General features: G+C 41.8%; 1 protein-coding gene across 2 annotated transcripts in view; it reads left to right on the top strand.

Annotated features, from left to right (window-relative positions):
• Positions 1–25,409, top strand: part of plcb3 (phospholipase C, beta 3 (phosphatidylinositol-specific)) — a 55,199-nt gene extending 29,790 nt beyond the window's left edge. The window contains exons 3-34 of one of the 2 annotated variants that reach the window (XM_026161723.2): positions 4,462–4,530; positions 5,620–5,757; positions 6,077–6,156; positions 6,247–6,300; positions 6,515–6,587; positions 9,087–9,187; positions 9,286–9,452; positions 9,880–10,026; positions 10,118–10,275; positions 10,482–10,564; positions 10,835–10,919; positions 13,427–13,574; positions 13,728–13,826; positions 13,909–13,982; positions 14,068–14,164; positions 14,361–14,445; positions 15,003–15,127; positions 17,415–17,569; positions 17,655–17,816; positions 17,906–18,005; positions 18,147–18,251; positions 19,115–19,209; positions 19,316–19,451; positions 19,890–19,931; positions 20,079–20,188; positions 20,294–20,394; positions 20,562–20,718; positions 21,441–21,517; positions 22,104–22,193; positions 22,293–22,350; positions 22,508–22,594; positions 22,969–25,409. In XM_026161723.2, the coding sequence (XP_026017508.1) occupies positions 4,462–4,530; positions 5,620–5,757; positions 6,077–6,156; positions 6,247–6,300; positions 6,515–6,587; positions 9,087–9,187; positions 9,286–9,452; positions 9,880–10,026; positions 10,118–10,275; positions 10,482–10,564; positions 10,835–10,919; positions 13,427–13,574; positions 13,728–13,826; positions 13,909–13,982; positions 14,068–14,164; positions 14,361–14,445; positions 15,003–15,127; positions 17,415–17,569; positions 17,655–17,816; positions 17,906–18,005; positions 18,147–18,251; positions 19,115–19,209; positions 19,316–19,451; positions 19,890–19,931; positions 20,079–20,188; positions 20,294–20,394; positions 20,562–20,718; positions 21,441–21,517; positions 22,104–22,193; positions 22,293–22,350; positions 22,508–22,594; positions 22,969–23,280 (3,570 nt within the window). In that variant the 3' untranslated portion in view covers positions 23,281–25,409. Of the gene's footprint in view, positions 1–4,461; positions 4,531–5,619; positions 5,758–6,076; positions 6,157–6,246; positions 6,301–6,514; positions 6,588–9,086; positions 9,188–9,285; positions 9,453–9,879; positions 10,027–10,117; positions 10,276–10,481; positions 10,565–10,834; positions 10,920–13,426; positions 13,575–13,727; positions 13,827–13,908; positions 13,983–14,067; positions 14,165–14,360; positions 14,446–15,002; positions 15,128–17,414; positions 17,570–17,654; positions 17,817–17,905; positions 18,006–18,146; positions 18,252–19,114; positions 19,219–19,315; positions 19,452–19,889; positions 19,932–20,078; positions 20,189–20,293; positions 20,395–20,561; positions 20,719–21,440; positions 21,518–22,103; positions 22,194–22,292; positions 22,351–22,507; positions 22,595–22,968 lie in introns of both variants that reach the window. The other variant, XM_026161722.2, reaches the window with a different exon arrangement.
• Positions 25,410–26,004: the final 595 nt, after the last annotated feature.

Genomic DNA, 26,004 nt, shown 5'->3' with positions numbered 1-26,004 from the left:
TGCTGTGCACTGATTGGCCCGTTGGGTCCCAGCCAGAAAAGTCTAGGGTGGATACGCACGCCGTCCTGGCCTAACTGTCCCTGCTAGTGTGCATGTATGAGCGCTCAGGAGGTATCAGTTTCCTTTTATGCCGTCATTGTGTGCCATTTGATAGGAGCTGTGATTGGTCATTTGAGACGTATTTAGCAGCGGTGATCTTTCAAACACACACTTGGGCGCGTCACAGGAAAGGAGTGGCGCTCCCCTGATTGTTTAGTTGCCCTTTCATATTATTCTAATCTTGAGAAAATGAATGGGGGACGGCGGCGAGGCAGGAGAGACTAGGGGAAGCGGGAAGTCAATCAAAGAAATGAAGGAAAGGAGTGAAAGTGAGCAAGGCCCTAATCGCAACGCGGCAGCGTTTTACTGTACTCACTTCAGTGACTAAATATAAACTGACCTACTAGTTATTGCTGGATCAAACTCACCTCTGCACGCAAACAATAAAACATTAAGACACAGCCTGAGCTACAGCCCCCACCCCCCATAGCTATGAATGATGATTAACCCAGCTCTGTGTGGAAAGTCAACCGACGTCCACCTTTTAAAGTTATATTTCGCATACCGATATCCACATAAAAAAGTGAGAAGCCTAAGAGTTTTTGGTTAATTTTTAGTTAAGAAAGAAACATCAGCTTTTAGATTTACATGTTTTCTGTTGATTAAACGAGACAGGTTATGTTGCTCCCTGTGTTTGTGCCAGTCAGATTGGCTCCTGGGCGTTGCTTGTATTGTATTGCGTGGACAAAACAGACAACTACTCATCTCCTCTTACTGTAGGTAAGAATGGGAAGAGTTGTTCTTCCAAAAACAGGCCTGACTCTACCTGCGAGATCCGAGACACTGGATGGACCGAGTTCAGCTTGTGTGCTTCTTCTTTCTTGCCCACTTTTTGTTTGTAGTATATTGTTTTTCTTGTTGCCATATAATAAGTCTTTTATTGTTGAACTGGAGTGGCATGATGGTTTGGATTATGAGGGGAAAGAAATGTGCTGGGGAGGGGGGAAGCTGTCACAAGTCGGTGTACTCCAACTGTCCGGCTAAATGGGGAGCGTTGCATCAGGAGGGTGGTCGCTTTGCACAGTTTTGTATTTAATCCTTTCGGCGACGCTACTTTATACACTCTTGACATGCCTCGCTGTCATCATGTCATACACCAAACACAGCCTCCCAGTTTTGTTGATCTATTTAAGCTGCAGAGCTTCCCATCTCACCCTCTGGCATGTGAGCTCCGCAGCTCAGGAGGGCCCAGATGCGAAAATCAGACTGTATTCCTGTGATGTAATGAATCATTTCAAACATCAGTTGTGTGGCTGTGAGCGGGACTCTAGCCAGCCCTAGGGTGGAGTGTGAGATTCAAGATGCCGGGTAAGCCTTCTTCTTGCTTCCCTGGCACACTGAGCATTATCTAAAAGTTTATTATTTAAACAACAACTGGCGTAATAATGGTCCGTTTAATATTTAACATTGAGATCTGGATCATATCGTTTGATTCTTATTTGCAGGTGCCTGTAGATTTCTAAGCTGTCATTTCTTTAAGTTTATGATGTGTTGTTGATGTTGGCCTGAAATTTGAACTTCACAGTTCATTGTTGAGCTTGTAAAAACAACACAAAAACAAACCCACACAGCGGAGGAAGCGGTGTCACATTAACGTACTGCATGTTTAGTGCAGTCTTTACACTAGTTTACATAATGGCTCGCAACAAATGCGGATAATAGCCCACTATTACGCAGCAGTATGTTACATTAGTGCTTTTGTGGTTTATTAAAATAATTCACTTATCGAAAGAGCGACAGTTTAGTATCACTTCCTTGGCGTCAGCGCGGAAACATACATAAAACATGAATTGTTCTGAAGGGTGCGCCTCAGCTTTTCTTTGGTGGGAACACTGTCAGCCACCTGCCTATGTAATCCACAGCAGAGTGCAACAAGTTCACAGTAATCGCTGTAAAAGGAGCGGGTGTGCATTCTGGGAAATGTAGGAAATCGCTAACTGAAGCAGAAGTGCACACGGCAGGAAAATTTCTCGGGTCCAGCAAAAACAGTAAATTAAAGTAATTTATAGCACTTTATCACAACATGGCTCCTGGAAAACTCATAACCCGAGTCATTCAGAGCAGTAATGAGCCCGCAGCTGAGTCTGAAGTGATAAATAGAGGGAGCTGTGTTTGGTCTTTGCACAGAAAAGATGAATGGAGCGCTACAGCTGCCGTTACTAGCTTAAATATTACGCACTGAAGCACACGGATGCACACACACGCCAAATGGGCAGAAGGATGGAATATGTCAGGAATGTGCTTTCAGAGAAGATCGACCTTCACACAGACTCACACACCACGTCATGCACTTGGAAACACGACCTAGTGGCAAAACACAGATTTCATTTGGCACATTCTGCCGATCACATGCTGACACATTCGTACTCATCCTGCGTGAAGGTTTTCTCGCGTTCTGTGTATCCAATGTGCACTGACTTGCAAGGCTCTTCCACACACAGACACACATGCGCTTGCACACTCACACATACACACCCTGTCTTGCTCAACAGGTCAGGATGTTTCACAAGTTGCAACCTGCACATCAAGGATATGTCTGCGTGCATTATCACTGGTGTTGAGTGCGTGTGTGTTAGAGTGCAAAAATGTTAACTGTTAAGGACGCGCGCACACACAGTCCGCAGACCAACTTGTAGACTCATTTCTGTGGTCTCCAAGGAGTCACCATGGCAAAGGCAGAATGAAACCATGGCCTGTGGGAGAGAAGACATGTGCGTGCGCACATAAATGTGTGTCCTACAGACCCAGAAGTGGTTTATTCCCCCAGGAAGCAAGTTATTCTCCACAGGCCAATCAGAGGACAAGGTTTGAGACAGAGTTTAATCCAATTGGTCCAACACTTCTGACCTTTAATACTCGCAACCAATCCCGGGGGAGGAGACAGTCTGCAGGGCGGTAAAATCACAACCCGAGTGTAATAATGACATAGGAATCAGGAAGGGACGAGTTTAAATACTGTGAAATGTTTTTGCTGTTATGTTGGACAGAGCATACAGTGTGAGCAGAACACGGAAAAGGAATGAAAATGGCATGTTTGACAACATAAACGAGTGCAGACTCGTGCAAAAAAACACAAATGCTTTATATTTTTCACTGATGAAATCATAAAGCAGAGTCATAAGGTTTTTAAAGCAAAGCCGCTCAGACCCAGAAGGGCAAGCGAGGATAAAAAGAAGTGACTTGGTGACATGGATGAAGTAAAAACAGCTTTGGGGAACGAGTGTTGGACTAAACAAATATTTACACAAGGCGATGCATGCATCCTCACGTGTGTTTATGGCTGGATTTACGACCACGCTCCCCTCCTCCTGTCCGACCCTTCCATTTTTGTCTCCCCTCGTCACCTCGAGGCTAAGGGTGTAATTGTTGCCAGTCGCTATTACAGAGTACCTCTTTTTCACTCGTTTCTGTCTCCGTTTTTCACTCGTTTGCATGTGCGTGCATGCGTTCATGTGTGTATATATTTGTGCCGCAGCATCAAACATGCAAATGTTCTCCAAAGATCTGTCCTTCCTGTGTGTGTGCAGAGTCCCTTGCCATTTTCTGTCTTCCGTCACCCGCACAATTCATATGTCACTGCTTGTGTCTTGTGTCTAGAGAAGCGGTGGAGTCTGATGAAAGATAAATAAAAGAGGTTTTAATGGAACGAGGTAGACGGCGCATGAGCTTTTTGCCTGAGGAATTAATTTCTTGCACAGGCTTTTATTCAAGTTTTTTCTCTTTCTCCCACACTGCTCCATGCAAGAGCAGCAGACTTTTGCTCTATCAGCATTTCTGTTCGCTGCGTCTTACATAAACTGCTAACAGCAGTAAATAATATGTTTAAAACCCGTATGTGACACGAGAGCGGTGGTGCGTAAGGAGGCTCGGCCACCGTTATTGGTTAAAGCACGTTTTCTAATCGAGATTTTGATAATCCAAAAAACCCCAAAACCTCCTAATAACTAATAAAAATAGATTCAGAACCACCAGAAACACATGTGATCATTTCACCCAAATTTCTCTTTGATGAATGGATGCACTTTATTTTAATCAGTCCAGCTCTCTGCACAGAGAGTGTAAGGGCTTTTATTTGTGCTGCATGGATCCTGTGTATTAGATCTGTTTTTCCTCTATTTATTTCTATGAGTCCATCAAGTATTTCTTGATTTATAATCATGTATCACATCAGAAGCCCTCAGAGTCAGGGAAACAATATATGTGTGCATGACACTGTGTAGAAACAGATGAACTTACATCTCACAATTTCCTCTTTCCCCACCCGTTTAATAGGCTGACTGATAAAGATTAGTTGTCCTGCTCTCACACGCTTTCGCTGAGTGTTTGTGATAACACAAATCTTTTGATATTCCTCTCCTGTAGGATGTCGAGATTTTGGACATCAGTTACATCAGGGACACCAGAACGGGAAAGTATGCCAAACAGCCAAAGGTTGGTAATATTTGTTTATGCCTGTGTGGGAGAAAAGAGGGGGGAGAAGCTGTTACTTTGTCCCCTGACCACAAACGTGATGCTCAAATGTGACTGTCGCCAAACGATTCATGTGCGTTTCCTCTCTCAGCTGATGGTGCAAAGGTGACGGAGTGCTAATGAGGCTGATGACAGATGGACTATCAGACAGGAAGTGATATAACCAGCGACTGTTAGTGAGGAAGTCATTGTGTAAGAGCCTAGATCTGACCAAGGCAGAGTGTGAAATATGGGCGCGTATTAGTGGTAAACAATTCAAACACAGATGTGTGGCGAGTTCATTCTGCACGTTAAAGTGTTTATTACAAATGGTTCTTGAAATGGTAAGATAAAGTCTTATTTTTTATGTCATACCGTGGTTATAGTATGAAAAGTGCATTAGAAATATTGACTAAACCTGCTATAATCAGTGGATGATATCTCTGTTATTAAAGAGCCTTCTCATAATTCATGGTTGCACTTCCTCTCTCATGTTAGCATCTGTGAATCTAGGAAACCGTCAGCGACTGTACGACACCTTTGAGATTTACAATCTGGGGTGAGACTTCCTGATTTGGTCTCCATGTGAAGTATTTACCTGCTTCCAACCAAATCCTGCTCGAATTTGTGCCCCTTACCTACAGATTCTGTATTTTCATATGTTGATATGTGAACATTGGTAGTATGGACGCCGTCTTTGAGCATTTTGCGTGTTTCTTTAGCACTATATTCCCTATAAACAGTCTATAAAGAGTGCTCCTGGCTAATGTATTTAACTGAAATGAAAGAGAGACATGATGTCACAAGAGTGATCTATAATTGACAGAAAGCCATTGAGTGTTAGAGAGAGTTGGTGGAGGGAACACAGGGGTGGGCTAAAAAGGAGGAAAGAGTCGTTTGGTTAATTAGATCAGGGCGCTACACCGCATGCATCACATTTAATATCCTCAGGAGATGGAGACACGGACGAGTTTTATCTGTCCGCTCAGTGTTCAGATCGTTGTTGAATTTGCTAGATCGTGTCCGTGTAATGAAACATCCTGAAAAAGCATAAATATCTTTGTGTGCCAGGACGCAAAGGTGAAAGAAGTGCTGGGCCTTACTAAGGAGGTGAACGGAGAAGGGAAGCTGTTAACCGTCGTCTATGGCAATGACCTGGTCAACGTTTCTTTCCTCAACTTCCAGGCCATGCAAGAGGATGTAGCGAAGGTAACCACAATTCTTAACTAGCTTAACTGTCCAAATAATTTATAGTTTAATGTATTTCCTCCTTTTCTTTTCCTCTTTTCCATCCTCATGTCCCCCACTGCACTCCTACCTGTACAGCTGACTTTATTCCCTCAAGCCTTGAGCTGATTGCTTACTTTACTTTGACATAAAGGCGTGCGTATGTTAAGTAGCTAAAAACAGAGATTAATTCCTGTGTGTGTCTGCTACACTGTATATAGTAACTGTTTCACCAAGGTTTAACATGAGGTGAACAGTCAAACAACCGTCTTTTATCCCTTTCATGTCTGTGTGTTTCCAGATTTGGACAGATGAGCTGTTCGCTTTGTCCACAAACATACTTTCCCAGAATGTATCGCGGAACACCTTTCTTTACAAAGCGTAAGAGTTTGTGTGCGTGCCGTCCTACAATACTGCGAATTTTCGATGATTAAAAAATACTCATACTTGACTGTTCTTTGTCTTTGTCAGGTACACGAAGTTAAAGCTTCAAGTGAACCAGGAAGGGAAGATTCCAGTGAAGAAGTGAGTACCACCCTCGCCAACCACTTTTAAACTGCTCCTCACTTCTTCTTTCTTTTCCTCTTCTTTGTCTCTCTTCCACTTTCTCTCTCGGCTCTTTTATAGTGACTCTGATTTTTTTATGTTTACAATCACTTCTTAGGTTTCTGACTCTTTTTGCTTGCACGTGTCACTGTAAACATTTGATCTGAATGTGATTTTGTACTTTGTCTTTTAGTGTCATCAAGATGTTTTCTGATAAAAAGAGAGTGGAGACAGCTCTGGAGCAGTGTGGCCTCATTAATAACAAGGTAATCACTCAATAAAATCACTGATCACATGGATAGTCGACATATGGGTTTGGTGAACTGGTGTATGCATCGAGAATGGCTGAAATGAACTGAACTGCGGAGGCGTTGCATATAGTTGTGTTCTTGGTGTGTCTTTGCAGTGCAAGGAAGGCAACAAAAGTTGGCAGGCCTGTGGAAGAGTAGCAATAACAGAAAATAGTAAGATTTCAGTGGGTTGCAGGACAAGACATAACACGTGAAATGCTTGTTTGTGGATTTTGTTACAGAGAGAGGCTAGCTGCTGCCTGTACTCTTACACAACAGTTAACATGCTGCTCTTAGAGGCATGTTTGTATTCAAATAATATTGGCCTCACAGTTTTTAAACACAGCTTCTAACATTTCTAGCTTTTATCTGTAGCCACATGTTACCCTGAGTTAAAAACCACCTAGCAAGCTAACATACAAATGTAAATCCTTTGTTGTACATAAAATAACTGCATACTAAAATACAAATTGATGAAACGGTTTAATAATGCGGTGAAAGCACTGAAAATACAGGTGAACTAATAAATAGGGTTGCCAACCGTCCCTTAAAATACGGAATCGTCCCGTATTTAGAAACAAAAGTACACGTCCCGTATTGAGCTAATAAGGGACGCACTTTGTCCCGTATTGAGCTAATAAGGGACGCACTTTGTCCCGTAATACAGTGAGAATCAAAAGTAGTCTATAACTTTTAATGGAATTAACGCTTTGTTTGAAAACATAATTCCCAGCCCCTCTCCTGCTTTGTGACCAATGAGCTGACAGCACACTTATGACAATTCGAGTATGACAATTCAGATTACCGCTCATCTCATTGGTCAAGGAAAGGTCGCTTGCGGAGAAAATACCGGAAGACAACAGATGACCACAACAAGAAGCATGGCCAACAGGGAAACAAACGCTGACACTGCGGTGCAAGTCTCGGATGACAGTACACCTAAAGCTGGGCAGACACTGCGATTTTTTCAGTCACGTTATTCAGCTCCTGCTCAAACTGCACGATTGACTCGCAGGGGTTAGAAGTTGGTAGGTCACGATGCAGGTCTCACACTATACTGCCCGATGCTCTGATGCGACCTGAGTGCTCACACTGTGCCTCCATAACATGAAGGTTATAACAGAAAATCTGTCGCTCGCTCTGTCTTTCACTCACACAGACACACACACCACCACCATCAACTTTGCTAAATTGCTAATGAAAAACATTGATCAGGCAGCTGTGATTGAGCAGCAGTGTAAATCCAACTATTTTCACGGTTGTTGTGGTCGTGATCATTTTGTGATGCCACATGGAAAAGGCTCGGATGAGCTTTCCAAAGTTCTACAAGTGCCTCCATCACTTGTGTCCAGATCACACGCTGCACAGCCGTGCTGCGCCGTCTTTTTCACCAACGTTTACGTTTACGTTTGCGCGCGATCATCAATCGCTCGTGAGGGTGACACCCTCACGAGCGATTGATGATCGGGAGCTGGTCGTGAGGTGTTAATCACTTCTCGTTACCCCACGTATACTACACGACGCACGATGAAGGCCAAAATCGGTCCGATCACTCAAAAATCGGCTCAAAATGGGCCAAAAATCGCACAATCAACTTCAAGTCAAATGGTTAAAAAAATAATTTCACACACAAAAAAAGAGCTAGAAAATTCACCACACTGGGAAGGGTGAAGACAACTGGGTCGCCCGGCCCTGGCCACGAGGTGTCCCTTATTTATTTTTCAGGGAGTTGGCAACCCTACTAATAAATGAACAGGTAAACTGGCTGCTTCAGCTACTACATATAGCTAGCTAAACATAGTATAGCTAGCTAACTGACTAGCTTTGATTACTGCAACTTGCTCGTAGTGTTTTGCTAAACTTTTTAATTATTACACAAAGTGCAACTCTTTCTCTTACAGTACTTTCTTTCACACCCAATAAAAACCTCTTGAAGTTCATTTTAGCAACAATGGAAATAAACCAATTTACACAGCAAACTAAAGATTGCCATGAATCTTGTTTTCTCGACAGTGTGCCTGCGGTTAAAATGTTAATCATGGTAACATGCTTTCTACTAAGACTCTTCCTAAAACAACTTTCTGCTAATCTTTGCTTGTATCTGCTGTGTACAGTACCTCAGCCCTGTGGGTTTGAGGTAAAATTAGTTTTTTATTTATTTATTTTTTAAAAATTTTTTTGATGAGTCAGTGCAATCTTTCCTAAAATCAGTTTGAAGTCACAAGACTTTTTTTTTTCTTGAAGAGATACCAGATTGTGCAAAATGTGCTGTCAGCATTTCTCTGTAGATTGCTGTACTCTGGAGCCTCCTGCTGGGTACTCAGAGCAATGCAGCTTATAAAAGCCTGTTAATATTCTCTCTAGACAACAGCACATAGCAGTGTAATGTAATGCTGTCTGTTGTTTATTAACTTATCAATGTGTGTGCTTGAGGCAGAGCCTGTTTATAAAATCAAATCTGTCTTTTTGCTTCAGTCAGAGGGAATAAAGCCAGATGATATCACCTGGGATGCCTTCCAGAAGCTTCTGGACAACTTATGTCTTCGACCTGAGATCCAGAGCATCTTTGAGGAAAGGTGCGCTTTAAGGATGCTCTAGCTATAGTCTTAGGATTTCTAGTAATACTCTTGCGTACATGTTATACACTCGGACTCTTATTTTGTCTCTGCTCCAGTGGCTCCAAGAGGAAGCCGTTCATCTCTTTGGACCAGCTAATGGACTTCATCAACCGCAGGCAGAGAGACTCCAGACTAAACGAGGTGCTCTACCCCCCACTGAAAAGAGACCAAGTCCGACAGATCATGGAGAAATACGAGACCAACACCAGTCAGCTGGAGAGAGGTCTGTAACTCTCTGTGTGGCATCAGGCTTTTATTCAGAGCTGAATCAGTGGATATGATTGGTTGTTTTTAAAACTGACCTATTACAATTTCATGTCTTTCTCCTCAAACACGCATGTTATTTAAAGTGCTGTATGCACTATAGTTCTTGATCACCCTGATGAAGCGATAGCAGGCCAAAAAACGTTGGTAAAGTACTAAGGCTGTTCTTTATCTGTGTTATTATATTAATAAACCTGTGAACAAATTAGCAGCACAGCCATAACTATGTTAGTCCGCGATCTGCGAGATGATTGGCTGTCCTGCTGCAGCGATCACATCTGGCTGCCCTCTGCGCCTGTTGATGCCTCTCCTAAGAACAGCAGTCTTTGATCTGTTGGGATGTTTCCGGCTGTTTTGAAACGCTGTCATCGCGTTCTTTCTTGCAGACCAAATCAGTTTGCAGGCATTCAGTCGGTATCTGGGGGGAGAGGAAAACACCATCGTACCTCCAGAGAGGCTGGACATCATCGACGACATGAACCAACCGCTCTCTCACTACTTTATCAACTCGTCACACAACACGTACCTCACAGGTGTGACATGTAAACGGCATGCATGCAAGCGTGATGGTTCATTTGCTGGGCGCTTTTTGGTTCTGAACCCATAGCTCTTCTCGTATCTTAGTGGGCCAGCTGACCGGGAATTCTTCGGTGGAGATGTATAGGCAGGTGCTGCTCACTGGTTGTCGCTGTATTGAGCTGGACTGCTGGAAGGGCCGACCACAAGATGAAGAACCCTACATCACCCACGGATTCACCATGACCACTGAGATCCCCTTTAAGGTGGGAGCTGCTGCAGAAATGTCACAGGCACAATTCTGCTCTCTTTGACGTTTTTGTTTTCCTCTTCATCAGCTTGATCAGTTGCAGTTTTGTGTCATTTTTTACTCTTGTAAAAAATTTAATGTGGAGTAATTTTCAACAAACAAAACCTGTGCTGAGGGATTGTGTCCAGTTTTGAGTTTTTATCATTCTTGTCTTGACTGCAGGAAGTGATTGAAGCCATAGCAGAGAGTGCTTTCAAGACCTCGCCATACCCCGTCATCCTGTCCTTTGAAAACCACGTGGATTCGTAAGTTGCACGTCTGTGTGTTTTGTCAGGAGTATTCAGATGATTTGGTCTTCTGCAGACTCTTTGCATTAGGGATAAGCACAGCACGCTTGAGTTCAGGTTATTTAATACCAGACCAGATGCAAATCCAATCCTTTGAAGGAAATGCTCGCTCTGTAACATGTGCAGTGTTCAGAGTGCAAAACATTCCTAAACCAATGAAGGGTTTATTGGGTTAATGATTTTTAGGACACTAAACCAACCAACCAACCATTTCCTCTGTCCTTTCAGAGCAAAGCAGCAGGCTAAGATGGCAGAGTACTGCAGGACAATCTTTGGAGATGCGCTGCTCATCGAGCCATTGGAGAAATATCCAGTAAGTCATCTCTGATGTGGATGCTGAACTTTTCCCTCAATTTGCTGCTGCCACACTTGTAAAAGTACCGAATTTCCCAGAGGAACCCACCCGAGGGATTAATAAAGTTTTATCTTATCTTAAAAGTGTAAAAGTCCAAATGACTCCAGATGTCTGAACAGATCGGGTCACTGCTGGGCTGAAAAACTTGAAGCTTTTTCCCCCCGTTCACCCAGATAGAACCCAAAGTTTCTAAACCCTGCACTCAGTGAACAGTGTATTAGCAAAGACAGATAACAGGCTTCTAGCTGTTTCATGTGTACTCAACCTTTTTAATGGGGTTTATAATGAAAGGTAACATCCCACGAGCCTGAACATAGCTCTAGTGCATGACTTGAAGACCTCCATTTATACCAGGTAGCCAATGATCAGCCTAGATTTGAATCTTTAGCCATGTACTTGTTTTATAATCAGCTCAGCGAGGGGGTTCAGATAAAAGCAAATCAGCAAAAAGGATAGAGCATCATCTTGGTATATACTGCACTTGATGGTGCTATAGGCTAGAAGTTGGCTTTTGATGTTTTTCCACGGCTACAATGAGTTTTTAAATGATAATTAGCAGCACCCTCATGTAGTTCCACATTCAGTGGTGTGAATGCGTGGGGGGTTTAGGTCATGTGTTTGTTTTTTCAGTCTAGTTTTAGATGATCACTCTTTCTCTCTCTTTCTGAGTCTCTCTGTTTCTCTAAAAATATACAATTTGTCCCTTTTTATTTATATAACAACTTTGAAGTTTTGTTTTTTTTTAGTTTTAATGATTACATTTGCTGTTCCTCAAGGCAAATTATTAAGACACTAATATCTTTTTACTCGTCTGTCACGGTGTTACTCAACTTACAAACCATCAAATACGATTGCACTCCTTATGCCGATCAGCTTGTGACCTGACCCGTCTTGGCTTTTGGTTTCACAACGCACAAACAAACGAACAAGAAGTATCAGCTGGTTCAGTCCCAACCGATGGCCTATAAAAAAATGTAATTACCAAGGTAGAAACATCTCATCATGGGTAAAGCCAATGAGCTCTCTCACAACCTTATTGTTGCAAAACATACTAATGGCACTGGTTACAGAACAATTTCTAAACTATTGAAGGTTCAAGCAAACACTGTTGAGGCCATAATCCAGAAGTGGAAATGACATCATTTCACCATAAACCAGCAACGACCAGGTGGTCCCCACAAGATCTACAGAAAGACCTGCAGTCAGCAGGCACCATTGTTTCAAAGAAAACCATAAATCATGCAGTCAACCGCCATGCCCTGTATGCACGCTCATCATACAAGGCTGAAGAAGCATGTTTAAAGTTTGCTGAACAACATTTAGACAAGCCTGTGAAATACTGGGAGTCTATAGTCTTGTCAGATGAGACCAAAATTGAACCATTTGGATGCAATAAGTCACACCATGTCTGAAGGTCAAAGGGACTGCATTTCACCCCGAAAACACCACACCAAGAGTGAAGTTTGGAGATGTGAACATCACGGTGTGGTGTGGCTGTTCTAGCAAGCAGCACTGGCAAGCTTCAGATAAAAGGAAGCTAACAAGGAAGGATGGGTGAATGGAAAATGTACCAAGACATTCTTGATTAAGAATCTGCTGCCATCTGCTAGGATGATGATGATGATGAAATGAGGATTGATGTTGCAGCAAGACAATGATCCCAAACACACAGCCAAAGAAACTTAATTTGTTTTAGAGAAAGAAAATAAAGCTGCTAGAACGGCCCGGCCAATCACCTGACCCGGATCCAATTTAAAAAATCAGGATTTGAAGAGTGTTTGTGTGGATGAATGGGCCAAAATCACACCTTAGCAAAGCATGCGACTAGTTTCTCCATACAGGAGGCTTTTGCTCAGTATTAAATACATTTCAGTAAGCGCGTTCAACACTTGCATCACTTGCTGACATCTGGTGAGAATTTCACGTCAATAGCACCTTTAGAGATATATTTACTTAGAAAATTGGAGGAGTTTCAACACTTATTTTAGCCTATGCATTTCTAGTTTCAAGAGTCATAGAGGCCAGTTTAACATTACCAAACTGTTGAAAACTGTGACCTTGTTTGCTTTGCTTCTTTTAGCGCAGACTCATTATTCATCTCAGATAAAGGCACATGTGCTTCTTTTTATTGCTCAGCTCATTCAGTCAAGTAAAGATAAGAAAAGATGCTTTATTTATCCCCAAAGCTAGAAAATTACTGTGTTACATCACCTATAACGTTAACCGTAGAACAGCTCGAAGTAAAGTAGAATAGCTTGCAAGAAAAGCAAAAACCAAAACGATATAATATGATAAAGAAAAAGGGCAAAACTTGCAGAAAAGAAGGAGCACAAAAATCGTATTTTCTAGTCAAATATGTGTAGCTCTAAAATACCTCTTCTCATATTTAAATATCAAGAAGCTCGTCAATGCGACTACATTATTCTCCTCCCTCTGACAGCATGGTGTTATCCTTGTGATTTTAGCTGAGCGAAGGTCAGCTGCTGCCTTCGCCGCAGGAATTGATGGGGAAGATTCTTATCAAAAACAAGAAGAAACATCACCATCACCGACCCTCTGAGAGTGGCAGCATAAGGCGCAAAGAGCCAGGGGAGCAGTCTTCGCCTCACAACGGTAAAGTGCAGGCAATCACCCGTTCTCCCCTGCTGGGATAATAACATCAACTTAGCCTTTGTAATGTGGTAAATGATTGTAACTGAAAACGAAGTTGATGTAGACGATCAAAAGAATTCCTGTTAAGCTGATAGTTTGCTGTTGCGTGTGTAGACTGCCCTCTGACAGAAGAGGGAAGCCAACTCCTGTCCAATGGAGAGGAAAAGCTGGCTGAAAGGATGGTGAAAGACTCCGAGCCTCGGAAGTCCATTGGTGGGTTGAAGAAACAAAGGATCCCAGCACATTGTAGAAGTTGTCTTATGTAAAGTTACTTTTTCTAATCACACCCTACCAGGAGGTGAAGGAGAGAGCGAGGAGGAGGAGGAGGACGAGTCGGTGGCAGAGCTGAAAAAGCCAAACTCCGACGAGGTAGGTGCCAGCAAGAGGACTGATGGATTGTTTGACTGGCTGGTATTAGGCTGCTTTATGGATTAGTGGTATCTGCCTCCCGCAGGGTACCGCCAGCAGCGAGGCGAACGCCACGGAGGAGATGTCAAATCTCGTCAACTACATTGAACCCGTCAAATTTAAGACCTTTGAATGGGCAGCTAGTAAGTGTGTGTGTGAGTGCTTAACGGAAAAGGAAGGATGCATTCACTTTATCAGGCAAAAACTGCGAGTGAGAGGAGCAGCCGTGTTTATGGTGTAGCTCATTAGCCAAACAGACTCACTCGCAGGTAGCATCATCTTGTCACAGGTTATTCTGACTTGTTTTTTTCCCCCTTTGCTTCTCATTTCTTTCAACAGAGAGGAAGAGGTTCTTTGAGATGTCATCGTTTGTTGAAACCAAAGGCATGGATGCCCTGAAGAGCTTCCCTATAGAGTTTGTTGAGTATCCTTGCAAGCTTAAGTTTAAAAGTGGTAAAAAGAAGTATTTGGGCAAGGTTTAAAAAGTACAATTTATGGTTTCATGAGAATTTACTTGCTGAATTATTATTTACTGGGTGTACTGACTTTCTCAAATCTTAGGAATAAAGATTAAACGCACAAAAACTGCTGGTAGGCATACTTTCCTGTCTGTGTAGTTAGGCGGGCTAGCTTTTCTCCCTCATTTCTAATGTTCGTGCTTCAAGTTAACCGCCCATCAGACTGTAGCCTCAGTTTTAGCGGACATTGAAAGTAGTATCAGTTTTCTCATCTGACTGTAGAAAATCAACCAAACAACTGTGTTTCTCTAAATATCAGCTGCGCTGTCAGTCCTTCTCAACAGTTTTTGACATTATTGATGGAGGAAAATGTCTCATCTGGTTTTGATCTCGACCTTAGACCAAACACCAGTGACTCTTTTTTTCTGGTGCAGTTTACAGTGTGTAATAAATAAATAGTTTCTGCACATGTGCAACACTCTACCTCTGTATACAGTGTTAATCCTTAGCAGGACTCCTCCAGGTACAATAAGAACCAGCTGAGCCGAATCTATCCTAAAGGAACAAGAGTAGACAGCTCCAACTACATGCCTCAGCTTTTCTGGAACGTCGGATGCCAGATGGTGGCGCTAAACTTCCAGACACTTGGTAAGTTGTGCTACTTTTAGTCTTGGACATAAAGAAACTGGATGTGTTTAAAAGTTAAGCCTAAACTGTAAGACAGCAAACCCTTTGCATTCACATCATGGAACAAATTGGGACTAACTTGGAACACCAAAAAGACTCAAGTATTCAAACCCTAACCCAAAAAATAGTGATGATGTCCTATAACTTCAAACTACCCTCATTCTACATGGAGCTAACTTTTATACAGGGTGGGCCATTTATATGGATACACCGTAATAAAATGGGAATGGTTGGTGATATTAAAGTCCTGTTTGTGGCGCATTAGTATATGTGAGGGGGCAAACTCCTCAAGATGGTTGATGACCATGGTGGCCATTTAGAAGTCGGCCATCTTGGATACAACTTTTGTTTTTTTTCAATAGGAAGAGGGCCATGTGACACATCAAACTTATTGGTAATGTCACAAGAAAAACAATGGTGTGCTTGGTTTCAACGTAACTTTATTCTTTCATGAGTTATTTACAAGTTTCTGACCACTTATAAAATGTGTTCAATGTGCTGCCCATTGTGTTGGATTGTCAATGCAACCCTCTTCTCCCACTCTTCACACACTGATAGCAACACTGCAGGAGAAATGCCAGCACAGGCATCCAGTATCCGTAGTTTCAGGTGCTGCACATCTCGTATCTTCACACCATAGACAATTGCCTTCAGATGACCCCAAAGATAAAAGTCTAAGGGGGTCAGATCGGGAGACCTTGGGGGCCATTCAACTGGCCCACAATGATCAATCCACTTTCCAGGAAACTGTTCATCTAGGAATGCTCGGACCTGGCACCCATAATGTGGTGGTGCACCATCATTGTGGAAAACTCGGGGAACGTGCCAGCTTCAGTGCATGAAGAGGGAAACGCATCATCATGTAGCAATTTCAAATATCCAGTGGCCTTGAGGTTTCCATTGATGAAGAATGGACCCACTATCGTTGTACCCAATATACCACACCAAACCCTCACTTTTGTTGTTCCAACAGTCTTGGAGGGATCCATCCAATGTGGGTTAGTGTCAGACCAATAGCGGTGATTTTGTTTGTTAACTTCACCATTCACATAAAAGTTTGCCTCATCACTGAAAAAAATCTTCTGCGTGAACTGAGGGTCCTGTTTCAATTTTTGTTTTGCCCATTCTGCAAATTCTGTGTCATCCTCGTTGAGATGCTGCAGTAGCTGGAGTTTGTAAGGGTGCCATTTGTGAGTAGCTAATATCTGCCGAAGGGATGTTCGACTAATGCCGCTCTCCAGTGACATGCGGCGAGTGCTACGCTGTGGGCTCTTGCTGAATGAAGCTAGGACAGCCACTGATGTTTCTTCATTAGTGACAGTTTTCTTGCGTCCACATTTTGGCAAATCCAACACTGAACCAGTTTCACGAAACTTGGCAAGCAGTTTGCTGACTGTAGCATGGGAGATGGGTGGTCTCGTAGGGTGTCTTGCATTGAAATCTGCTGCAATGACCCGGTTACTGCGTTCACCAGATATCGACACAATTTCGATCCGCTCCTCACGTGTTAACCTCTTCGACATGTCAATGGCTGTAAACAAAGAGAAACTTGTAAATAACTCATGAAAGAATAAAGTTACATTGAAACCAAGCACACCATTGTTTTTCTTGTGACATTACCAATAAGTTTGATGTGTCACATGGTCCTCTTCCTATTGAAAAAACAAAAGTTCTATCCAAGATGGCCGACTTCTAAATGGCCACCATGGTCACCACCCATCTTGAGGAGTTTGCCCCCTCACATATACTAATGTGCCACAAACAGGACTTTAATATCACCAACCATTCCCATTTTATTACGGTGTATCCATATAAATGGTCCACCCTTTTACATGCTTTACATGCAATGGGACTCAGAGTGGACAACAAATCTTCATGCCACACAAACATTGTCCCCCAGCACAGGCTGAAGCCACTCCATCGTAGTGTTTGCTTGGATTGAACTGGCACCTGAGTATGGGCAACCCATTTTTTACTGGCTTTAATGGTGACAAATTCAACCGGCCTAAAATTAAGCTTTGAGTGAAAAGATGCTAAATAAACCCTGCAAACACCTGGTGGCACCATCTAAACGCTCTAACAATTATTAATAGCTATGAATAATATGCATTTATCATTACTGTGGTTTATGTATTTGTAAAGTTGTTTTAATTTGGTTGTCTTTCAAAGTCTTTAGTCAATTAAAGGTTGGAATTCTGATGCTGGTTGATACCAATATCTGCTCTGTTTTGTTCTTCCTTACTCTTAGACCTTCCTATGCAGCTGAACATGGGTGTGTTTGAGTATAATGGCCTGAGCGGTTACCTGTTGAAGCCAGAGTTCATGAGAAGGACAGACAAACACTTTGACCCTTTCACAGAAAACATAGTAGACGGCATAGTCGCTAACACGGTCAAAATTAAAGTAAGACATATCTGAGTTCAGTATTTGCAATTTCGTTGCTCCCGTGAGTGAAAAAATGACAAATTTGTAACCCAACATCTACCAGGTGATCTCAGGCCAGTTCCTGACAGATAAGAAGGTTGGTGTGTATGTGGAAGTGGACATTTTTGGACTTCCAGCTGACACAAAAAGGAAGTACAGAACCAAAACATCTAATGGGAACTCGCTGGACCCTGTGTGGGATGATGAAATGTTTGTCTTTAACAAGGTAACAGACGAACAGAGCAGGGTTCGCATATCTTTTAAACCTTTATCTCTTGCTCTCTAAACTTCTCTCGTGGTGTCAACACTCTCCAGGTGGTCCTCCCTACACTGGCCTCTCTGAGAATAGCTGTGTTTGAGGAAAACGGCAAGTTCATTGGACACCGGATTCTCCCTGTTTCGGCTATTAGGCCGGGTAAGGAAATAAACACTCTTGGCATCAAACAGTCACTATCAGAGGCCATCACTGATACTTTATTTGCACTCAGTGGGAACATCGTACATGGTCTTTTACCATCTGTACTAACGTCAGTTATTTATTTCTTCCTCCTTCTAGGCTACCATTACATCAACCTGAAGAATGAGCTAAACCAGCCGCTTATGCTGCCGTCACTTCTGGTTTATACTGAAGCTCAGGACTACATCCCTAATGAACACCAGGGTAATGACACCATGCAAGCATCACTCTGGATTAATATGTCACACAAACAGGCTAAAAATAAACTACATCCACAAACCTTTGAGGCATTTCTCTTTTCTTCTTGCATTCAGCAACGTTTGCCAAATATATCCTCGACCTAGCTTATAGATAACACTTTTAAAGAAGCAACTTTTAAACAATAATTAGTAGCAGATTTAGCTGTGTGGTCACCTGACCACCCTGAAGATGACACTAGCCAGCACATGTTTGTGTATAGTTTTGTCTCTAGCCCACTTGCATATGAAGGTGTTTTATTATTTGGTCAAGCCATGCTTCAGTGTTTGGATCTGGATTTTTTAATTATTATTTTTTAATTACTTTCATTTTCTTTATATGTATTGTATCTGTTGAGCAATAACTTTTTGTGGAAATACTTACTTCTCTAAGTCTCATACCTTTTTAGCTAAAAAAACAGAAGTAGAAATTGAAATTGTTACCTTTAGCTAACTTTTAGCTAACATGTTTGTCTTCTCTGTTTGTTGGCTAGTTGTTATGATATGATATACATGGCAACATGTGGCTTTAAAGGAACAATTTTAATAGTTTAAGGTTAGTTTTGAAATTCACTTATTTACTGTTTTCCTGAAATTAAACTGTTTACTCTACAGACATGAGCGGTATCAAAGTTAGCAACCAGCTAGCCTAGCTTAGCATGGCAAAATGGAGGGCAAAGGGTAGCATGACTCCCACAAACAGATTTAAAAAATGAATCTACCCTAAAAATGAAAACTATTCTCATATTATTATTTTGTCAGCCATGTTTACAGCACAATAAGTTACACTAACCTGTATATTGTTTCATGGATATCTGTGTGTGTATTCAGAGTATGCAGAAGCTCTCACCAACCCTATTAAGCATATCAGTGAGAAGCACAAGAGAGAGACACAGCTAGCTAGTCTCTTAGAAGACAACAGTGAGGTGAGACAGGTATGTTGATCACATTAGTTCCCCCACACTCTACTTTTACTTTCGCCTGCACACTTTTATTGTAGGTTTTAATTCATTACATGCCATTTTCACCCAGCCTCTCACCAACCAGCCCAAAGAAGGAGAGAACAAGAGAGAACTCAGTCCAGGATTTGGAATCCCCTCCCCTTCCCCAACACCCCATCCCCCCCCAAAGGAAGATCCTCCTGATGTCATCAAGTTACCTGCACCAGGTAGTCACAAACCTTGTCTAAATGATTAAGTATATAGATTCTACAGACCTGCACATGTGTTTGCTTGTTATAGTTGCATCTATAGCGTAATAGAAATTGTGATATCTTGAAACTGTATTGCTGTGTATTAGCACTGTGCAGTCTTGGTCCAAGACTCTATTATATGTTGAAATTACCTAACGAAATATGTTCACATATGTGTCTTTGATAAAGCTGTGAAATGACCTACTTTCACTGTGTGTGTAATTCATCCACGTCCGCTATGTCAGTTTTTCACAAGTTAAAGCGTCAGGCTTTTCAAAATAAGACTTTTACAGTCCTTTTTTTCTAGCAGTGGCATCAAGTTCTGTTTATTTGCATCTGAGTCATTTGTCCATCATCCATTTCATGCGCCCTGTGTGTGTGTCTCCTCTTGTGTTTATTTCTCTTTGTGCGTAGTACAATCTCAGAAGGAGGACCTCATAGGTACTGTCCTAACAGGTAAGGTCATCCCAGCTTATTCATTTCACTCATTTCACAGAAATCTCACACACAGCTAAGTGTGCAAAAATTATTTTGTGGTCAGGCTGGCCAAGATGGAAATGACAAGTTTACAGCAATATTTACGCTGGTTTGTGTGTTTGTCAGATGTCAAGGTTCAGTCTGTAGAGGAGCTGCAGCAGAATAAACATTATGAAAAGCTCCTTAAAAAACAAAGAAAAGAACTCAAAGAGCTGCGCAAGAAACATCTGAAGAAGGTACGCACAGACGGATTTAATTATCGAAACTAGTAATTGAAGTATCAGTTTGTTGCTTGTTGCCTTTGTGCTGCAAAAATAAATTGGTTTTTGTGGTTTGTGTAGGTGTCTAATCTAAGTAAGGACCAGAAAACCCAGCTTCAGTCTGACACCCAAAGGAAACGCAGCCAGATTGAGAAACAACTCAAACGCAGTTTCAAGAAAAGGTAAGGATGGACATGGGGGGTAACTGGGCAATTTTTCCCCTGATGTTGGGGGGAAAAATCCTAAAATATGAAAAAAGGAACCAGTGATGGAAAATAGTTTTTCAAAAGAATGCTAATGAAATGTGTTAAGGAGATACTGAAATTGCTTACCTGAAATTGTACCTCAGTGAGTCCCAGGAACTGGTGCAGAGCGAGTTGGCTGCCTTGGATGATCTGGAGAAGCAGAAGAATCAGCTGAAAGAGATTCACATGCAGCAACTCCTAAAACTACGTGAAGAGCTTTTTGCAATCGAAAGAGAGAAGCAAAAAACACACCTGCAAGAGGTAATCTCTCTCTCATAAACGCACACGCACAGCTCTTGCATGTACAGTGCTGTGAACTACTAGTACTTCCATAAGATTTAAAAGGGTAATTGTAATTGGTAAGCACATGCCAGGCTGCTAATCAAGCGCACTTGATTATTTATCATCAGGTACTGTGAAAACCTTCAGAAAAGCGAATGCTTTGTCAGTTTTCTGTGCTGGAGCATTCTCGTGTGTGTTAACACAATGCCACGATCTTCAAACCGTGGAATGCTCAGAGAAACTGCCAAAACTTCATCTCAGGCTCTGCAGACCTCAGTTAGCGTGTTAAATGTTAAAATTTATGACTCACACCCAGCATGGTGGTGGAGGTGGGATGATTTGGGTTTGCTTTGCAGCAATAGGACCTGGGTACCTTGCAGTCACTGAGCTAACCATGAACTCCTTTGTACACCAAAGTATTCTATAGAGAAAAGTGAGGACATCTGTCCAAAAGCTAAAGCTTGGCTGAAACTGGGTCACGAAACAGGTCATTGAGCTCAAGCACAGCAGACAACCTACAACAGAGTGCCTGAGTAGTTGTGTCACAATGCTCCAATCAAAGTCCAGACCTCAACCTGGTTGAAATGCTGTGGTGTTACCTTAATAGAGCTGTGCATAAACAAATGTCAGTGATTTGAAGCAATGTTGTAAAAAGTGCAGTGATTTGCTAACAGGTCGTCTTTTCTGGGCTGTGTTTCTAGGCCCACCAGAAGTTGAAGGAGATTGCCAGTGAATGCCAAGCAGCTCAGGTGAAAAAGGTCAAGGAACTATGCGAGAAGTAAGTCAGTCCATTTCTACCACTGGGGGGGATGTTGCGTGTGTCAATCATGCAGGCATAGTGTGAATGTTCACTGCTAGACGGACGAAGATGTATGTCTTTTTAAATGTTTTAAAATCCCACCAACGTTCCTGAAATCAGTACATTAAAGGACTATTAAATGGATATTAAATGCTGGATGCCACAGCAGCTAAATGTGACTTATGGGTCATATGTGTCTACCGAACTGAAAACACCACATCTGAGCACCAATATTGTAAAAACCTCTGCACCAATTTTTTATAATACACTTGTTTGAGTCAACAAAGTGTAAAATGCAGCAGCCAGACGTCTTACTGAAACCAAAAAAAGAGAACACTCCTTTTTTAGATTTATTTCTAGTTTTTGTTTTGTTTTTATTATGTTATTATAATTTAACATGAATGATCAAATGGAAAAAGGTGAGTCAGAAGGAATTCGTATCAGATGTTTGGGGGATGACAATCTCCTTTTAGCTACTATGGTATATTTCATTTTTGCTTTATCTGCAAGATTGATTTGATAGTCCTTGTTTGGACCTACTATCTGTGTGTCACTGTGTCTGCAGGGAGAAGAAAGAACTCCAGAAGATCCTGGACAGGAAACGACTAAACAGCATCAGTGAAGCCAAGAACCGTGAAAAAGACAAAGCTGAATCGTAATAATTTTTTTTAAGCATTAGTAAAGAAAAAGTCAGCCTTATCTTAAAGAATTGAATTCCTCACTCTTCTTTTCATCCTTATATTTTTCTCTTTAGGGAACTGAATGAGATCAACAGGAAACACATTCAAGATTCTGTCTCTCTAATCCGTGGGGTAAGTACTCGCCCTAGCGCACACACACTTCATCTTTTATCACCAGCAGTCCATTTTTCTTGTTTATAGCTCATATTTCTATTATTGATATCAACTTCAAAGCACTTCCTCGGTCTTTGTTTTTGTTTTTTGTTTTTTATTCCTTTCTGTATCCCAGCTGGAGGAAGCGCAGACCAGGAGAGACGACAAGCTGCTGCAGAGGCATCGGGACGTCCTACAACGCATAGACGAGGAGCTTCCACAGGTGAGCAAAAGAAGCGAGACTAAAAAAGTTGGATCTGCAAAAAATCTCCAACTTGTCCAAAGTTAGAAATACATGTAGCAACAATGCTGGCATCTCTATAAATAGAAATAAAAAAATGACAAAGATAAGCCCAGGGGTTTATTTTTAAACTCTCACTTTAGGATCACAAAAATGAAACCAGTGCGGAAGTTCTTTAAACCTGCATTGTTTCTAGTGACCAGTAGGGGGCGGCACCACTGGTTGCAAATAGGAGATCGGCTGTTTACTGATGGTTACAGCTATCTTTTATATACAGTCAGTTTCTTTATTCCAGTCATTTCCTGTTGTAGCTGAAATGAAAATGTGTTAACATTTTGCCTCCGTGTCGTCTGCAGCTTAAGTCTCAGTTGGATCGGAAACTGGAAGAGGAGTATCACCGCCTTCCCGAGGAGATCTGCCAGCACCTACAGCTCGAGCTGCAAAACAAAAATCTCCAAAAGAACGCGCTGTTCTCCGCCTTGTCCAATCATAGCAGTCCCAGTACAGGCTCGGGCCCGCCCTCCAACTGCTCCACGCCCTCTAACTCGTCAACGCCCAGTCGGAGCACTTTGCACAGGAGCCGGGACAATAGCACCGTCTCTCTGGCCGATTCCACTTCGTCGTCCACCACGCCCGTCTTGTCAGACGCAGAAATGTCGTTCAATTAAAACTTTTACTCGTTCAAAGGAATATACAACAGGGGTCTATAGTGATTGTAATGTGGGATAGTAATGATGTAGAATATTTACTAATTTTATTCTTTCTTTTTAATCCTGACCTTTTTTGTCTTGTCTACAGAGCTATATTATTTTTTATTTTGGCCGTTTTTGTCAGAAAACTCATTGTGGATTATGTTGGAATAATTCATAAGAATCGTAACCAGAGCTGTTTTGTTTCATTGTTCTTTTCTTGTCTTGCTTTTAATGTCGCCCCCCCGTCATTCCTATTGTTTTGTGTGGTCAGTCATCTTTTTCCCAGGCTTATAATGGCTTTAACCTCTTTTGTGGACGTTTCTGGAAAGCTTTAACCTGTGCAGAGGGGGGAACATAATTATAAACCACATAAGTAGCTCCCAGCTGCTGAGAGTAATGGTAAAGGGGTACTTCTCATTACAAATTTGATCAGCTTTATCTCCTTGAGAAAGACGGGGAAAAGGAAACAACCAAAGGAGATTTTTATTTTTCCCAGTTGTTATGAGGTTAGAAAAATGCATCCCAGATGTGAGCATGTGAGTATCAGGACGGATAAAACGGGAAAAGGGTGATTTTAAAATTCCATTACAGCTGAACTTTTAGCTGTAATGACAGTGGCTGACCAGCAGGTGGTGCTACAGCCTTATCCATTTTATTTTTTTTAAATTGGTGATTTGAGCTGTCTGTGCATGCAGCCTGATAATCCTATTAGACTGTACCCCAACACACACGCCTGCACATGCACACCTGGATTTGCCGCGTCATCGGTGGGGATGAAGCCTCTGCCCTTTAACCCTCCATGAAATTGCAGCCAATGAGGAAGGAGCAGAGGAGGGAGGGGGCATGAGCGCACATCCATCTGGCTACAAATTATGAGGGGTTTTGGTGACGCAACACTCGCTTTCTAAAACATGTGGGCATCTCTCTCGACACATATACACAGTTTATTGGTTCAGAAACCCAAAGTCTCTAAAATCCTCATCCCATCCAATCTGCTCCACATAGATGCGTATTTAACGCACAATAGGGACAAATCAAAATAATTTTTTCCAAATATCAGAGATTACGACACTCAAGGGAATTCGAGTGTGTATGTGTGTGTGGCCAGAACTTAATCTGTTGATGAGGCATCTGCTTGTGGGGACAGTAATACTTCCTACTAAATGGGGAGAAGTTGGTGTGTATGCACTTCTGTTGGTGCAGTTAGTTTGACTGGAGAAAGACATCAAAAGCTAAAGTAGTGTCATTACTGTAGACGACAGTCTGATGATGACACAGAGCGGCACTATGACATCTTAATGTAAAAATGCACTCATTTTTCTTCTTTTTTTTAAATTAAGGCTTTCTATTAGCGTGGTATTAATTATTTAATGCTGCTTGAACTTCACTAAAGCCTCAAAAATACCACTTGCATGTTTCCATTTTTTTTTTTTAAATGGACATAAGGTACATGTACATTTTATGTTAGCTTAAATATGCCCTTCCCACACGGTTCCTTCACTGTACTGGATAGCCAAAAATGGTGTGTGGCATTGTGATGTACAAACTGAATGGTACATTAAGTTAAATATCAGTTTCTGTCTCTAGCAGAGCTCCCTGTTTGGCTGTATATATTTTGATTTTTGCTTTTGATTTTTTCCTCTTTACTTTTTTGTCAGTTTAACAGCAGCGGTCTTTGTTTTCTTTTCTCGTCCTCATCGAAGGGGGAAACGATGGTACTTTCTTTGGGTACCGTGTAGGTATTTAGCTGTATGTGAATTTTACTACTGACCACAAGTGCTGGTGAAAGATGGAGGTGAGAGAGGTCAAAAACGGCTGAGAAGAGAAACGTGGGTTTCATTTAAATGTTTTCTCAAAGAAAATAACTATTGGATGACGTTTTGGGAGTCCTGTCTTGTCCTCTCCTGCGTCCATCCTTCGATGAGCACTGGCTGCCTGTATTGTCTGTCTGATTGCCCCCTTCACACACATCATGTAAACTGTCATCTTTTGAAACTGAATTTTATACAACCTTTTGTCTTTTATTGTGATTCAAGTCTTTATTGATGAAAGACTGTGTCTATTCAGGCTGCTGAAAAATGAAACCCTTCATATCAAGTCCCCCATCACAGACTCAGTATGTGTGTTATTTTTTTGGCATTTTAATATATCTGACGATTTAATGGCGCTGTTCTTTGTTCTCAAAAAGGAAATCTCTGAAAACTAATAACAGTTTTGCTTTGGTTGGTTTTTCATATAGGTCAACAGTAGGATAGCCGTGACAGGCTCTGATGATTTTCTGTGCCATGCTCCACAGAGTAGACCTACATGTGCATGCTTATTTGTGTAGTGTGTTATAGATTTGAGCCTTTATTTCCAACGTTGGTCTCAGAGGTGAAACTCACCAGTCTCAAATAATTTTACTTGCCAAAAATATCAACATACTCCTCGCAGGTCGTCTGTTTTAAAGGTCAGCTTAGTCCAAGCAATTACTTTTTATAGTGCCAAATCACAGCACAAGTCATCTCAGGGCACTTTACATAGTAAGATCGAAACTCTATAATATTTTAAAGGGGGAAAAAAAAACAAAGAGTTAAGCACTTGGCAACAGTGGCAAGGAAAAAACCCCTTTTAACAGGAAATGACCTCTGGCTTGACTACGCCCACTGAGGCTACCCATCTGCCTCAGCTTATTGGGGCTGAGGGAGGAGCAAAGAGAGG

The sequence above is a fragment of the Astatotilapia calliptera genome, chromosome 3 (genome assembly GCF_964374335.1).
Source record: "Astatotilapia calliptera chromosome 3, fAstCal68.1, whole genome shotgun sequence".
Taxonomy (NCBI): Eukaryota; Metazoa; Chordata; class Actinopteri; order Cichliformes; family Cichlidae; genus Astatotilapia; species Astatotilapia calliptera.
This window is presented reverse-complemented; position numbering and strand designations above follow the sequence as displayed.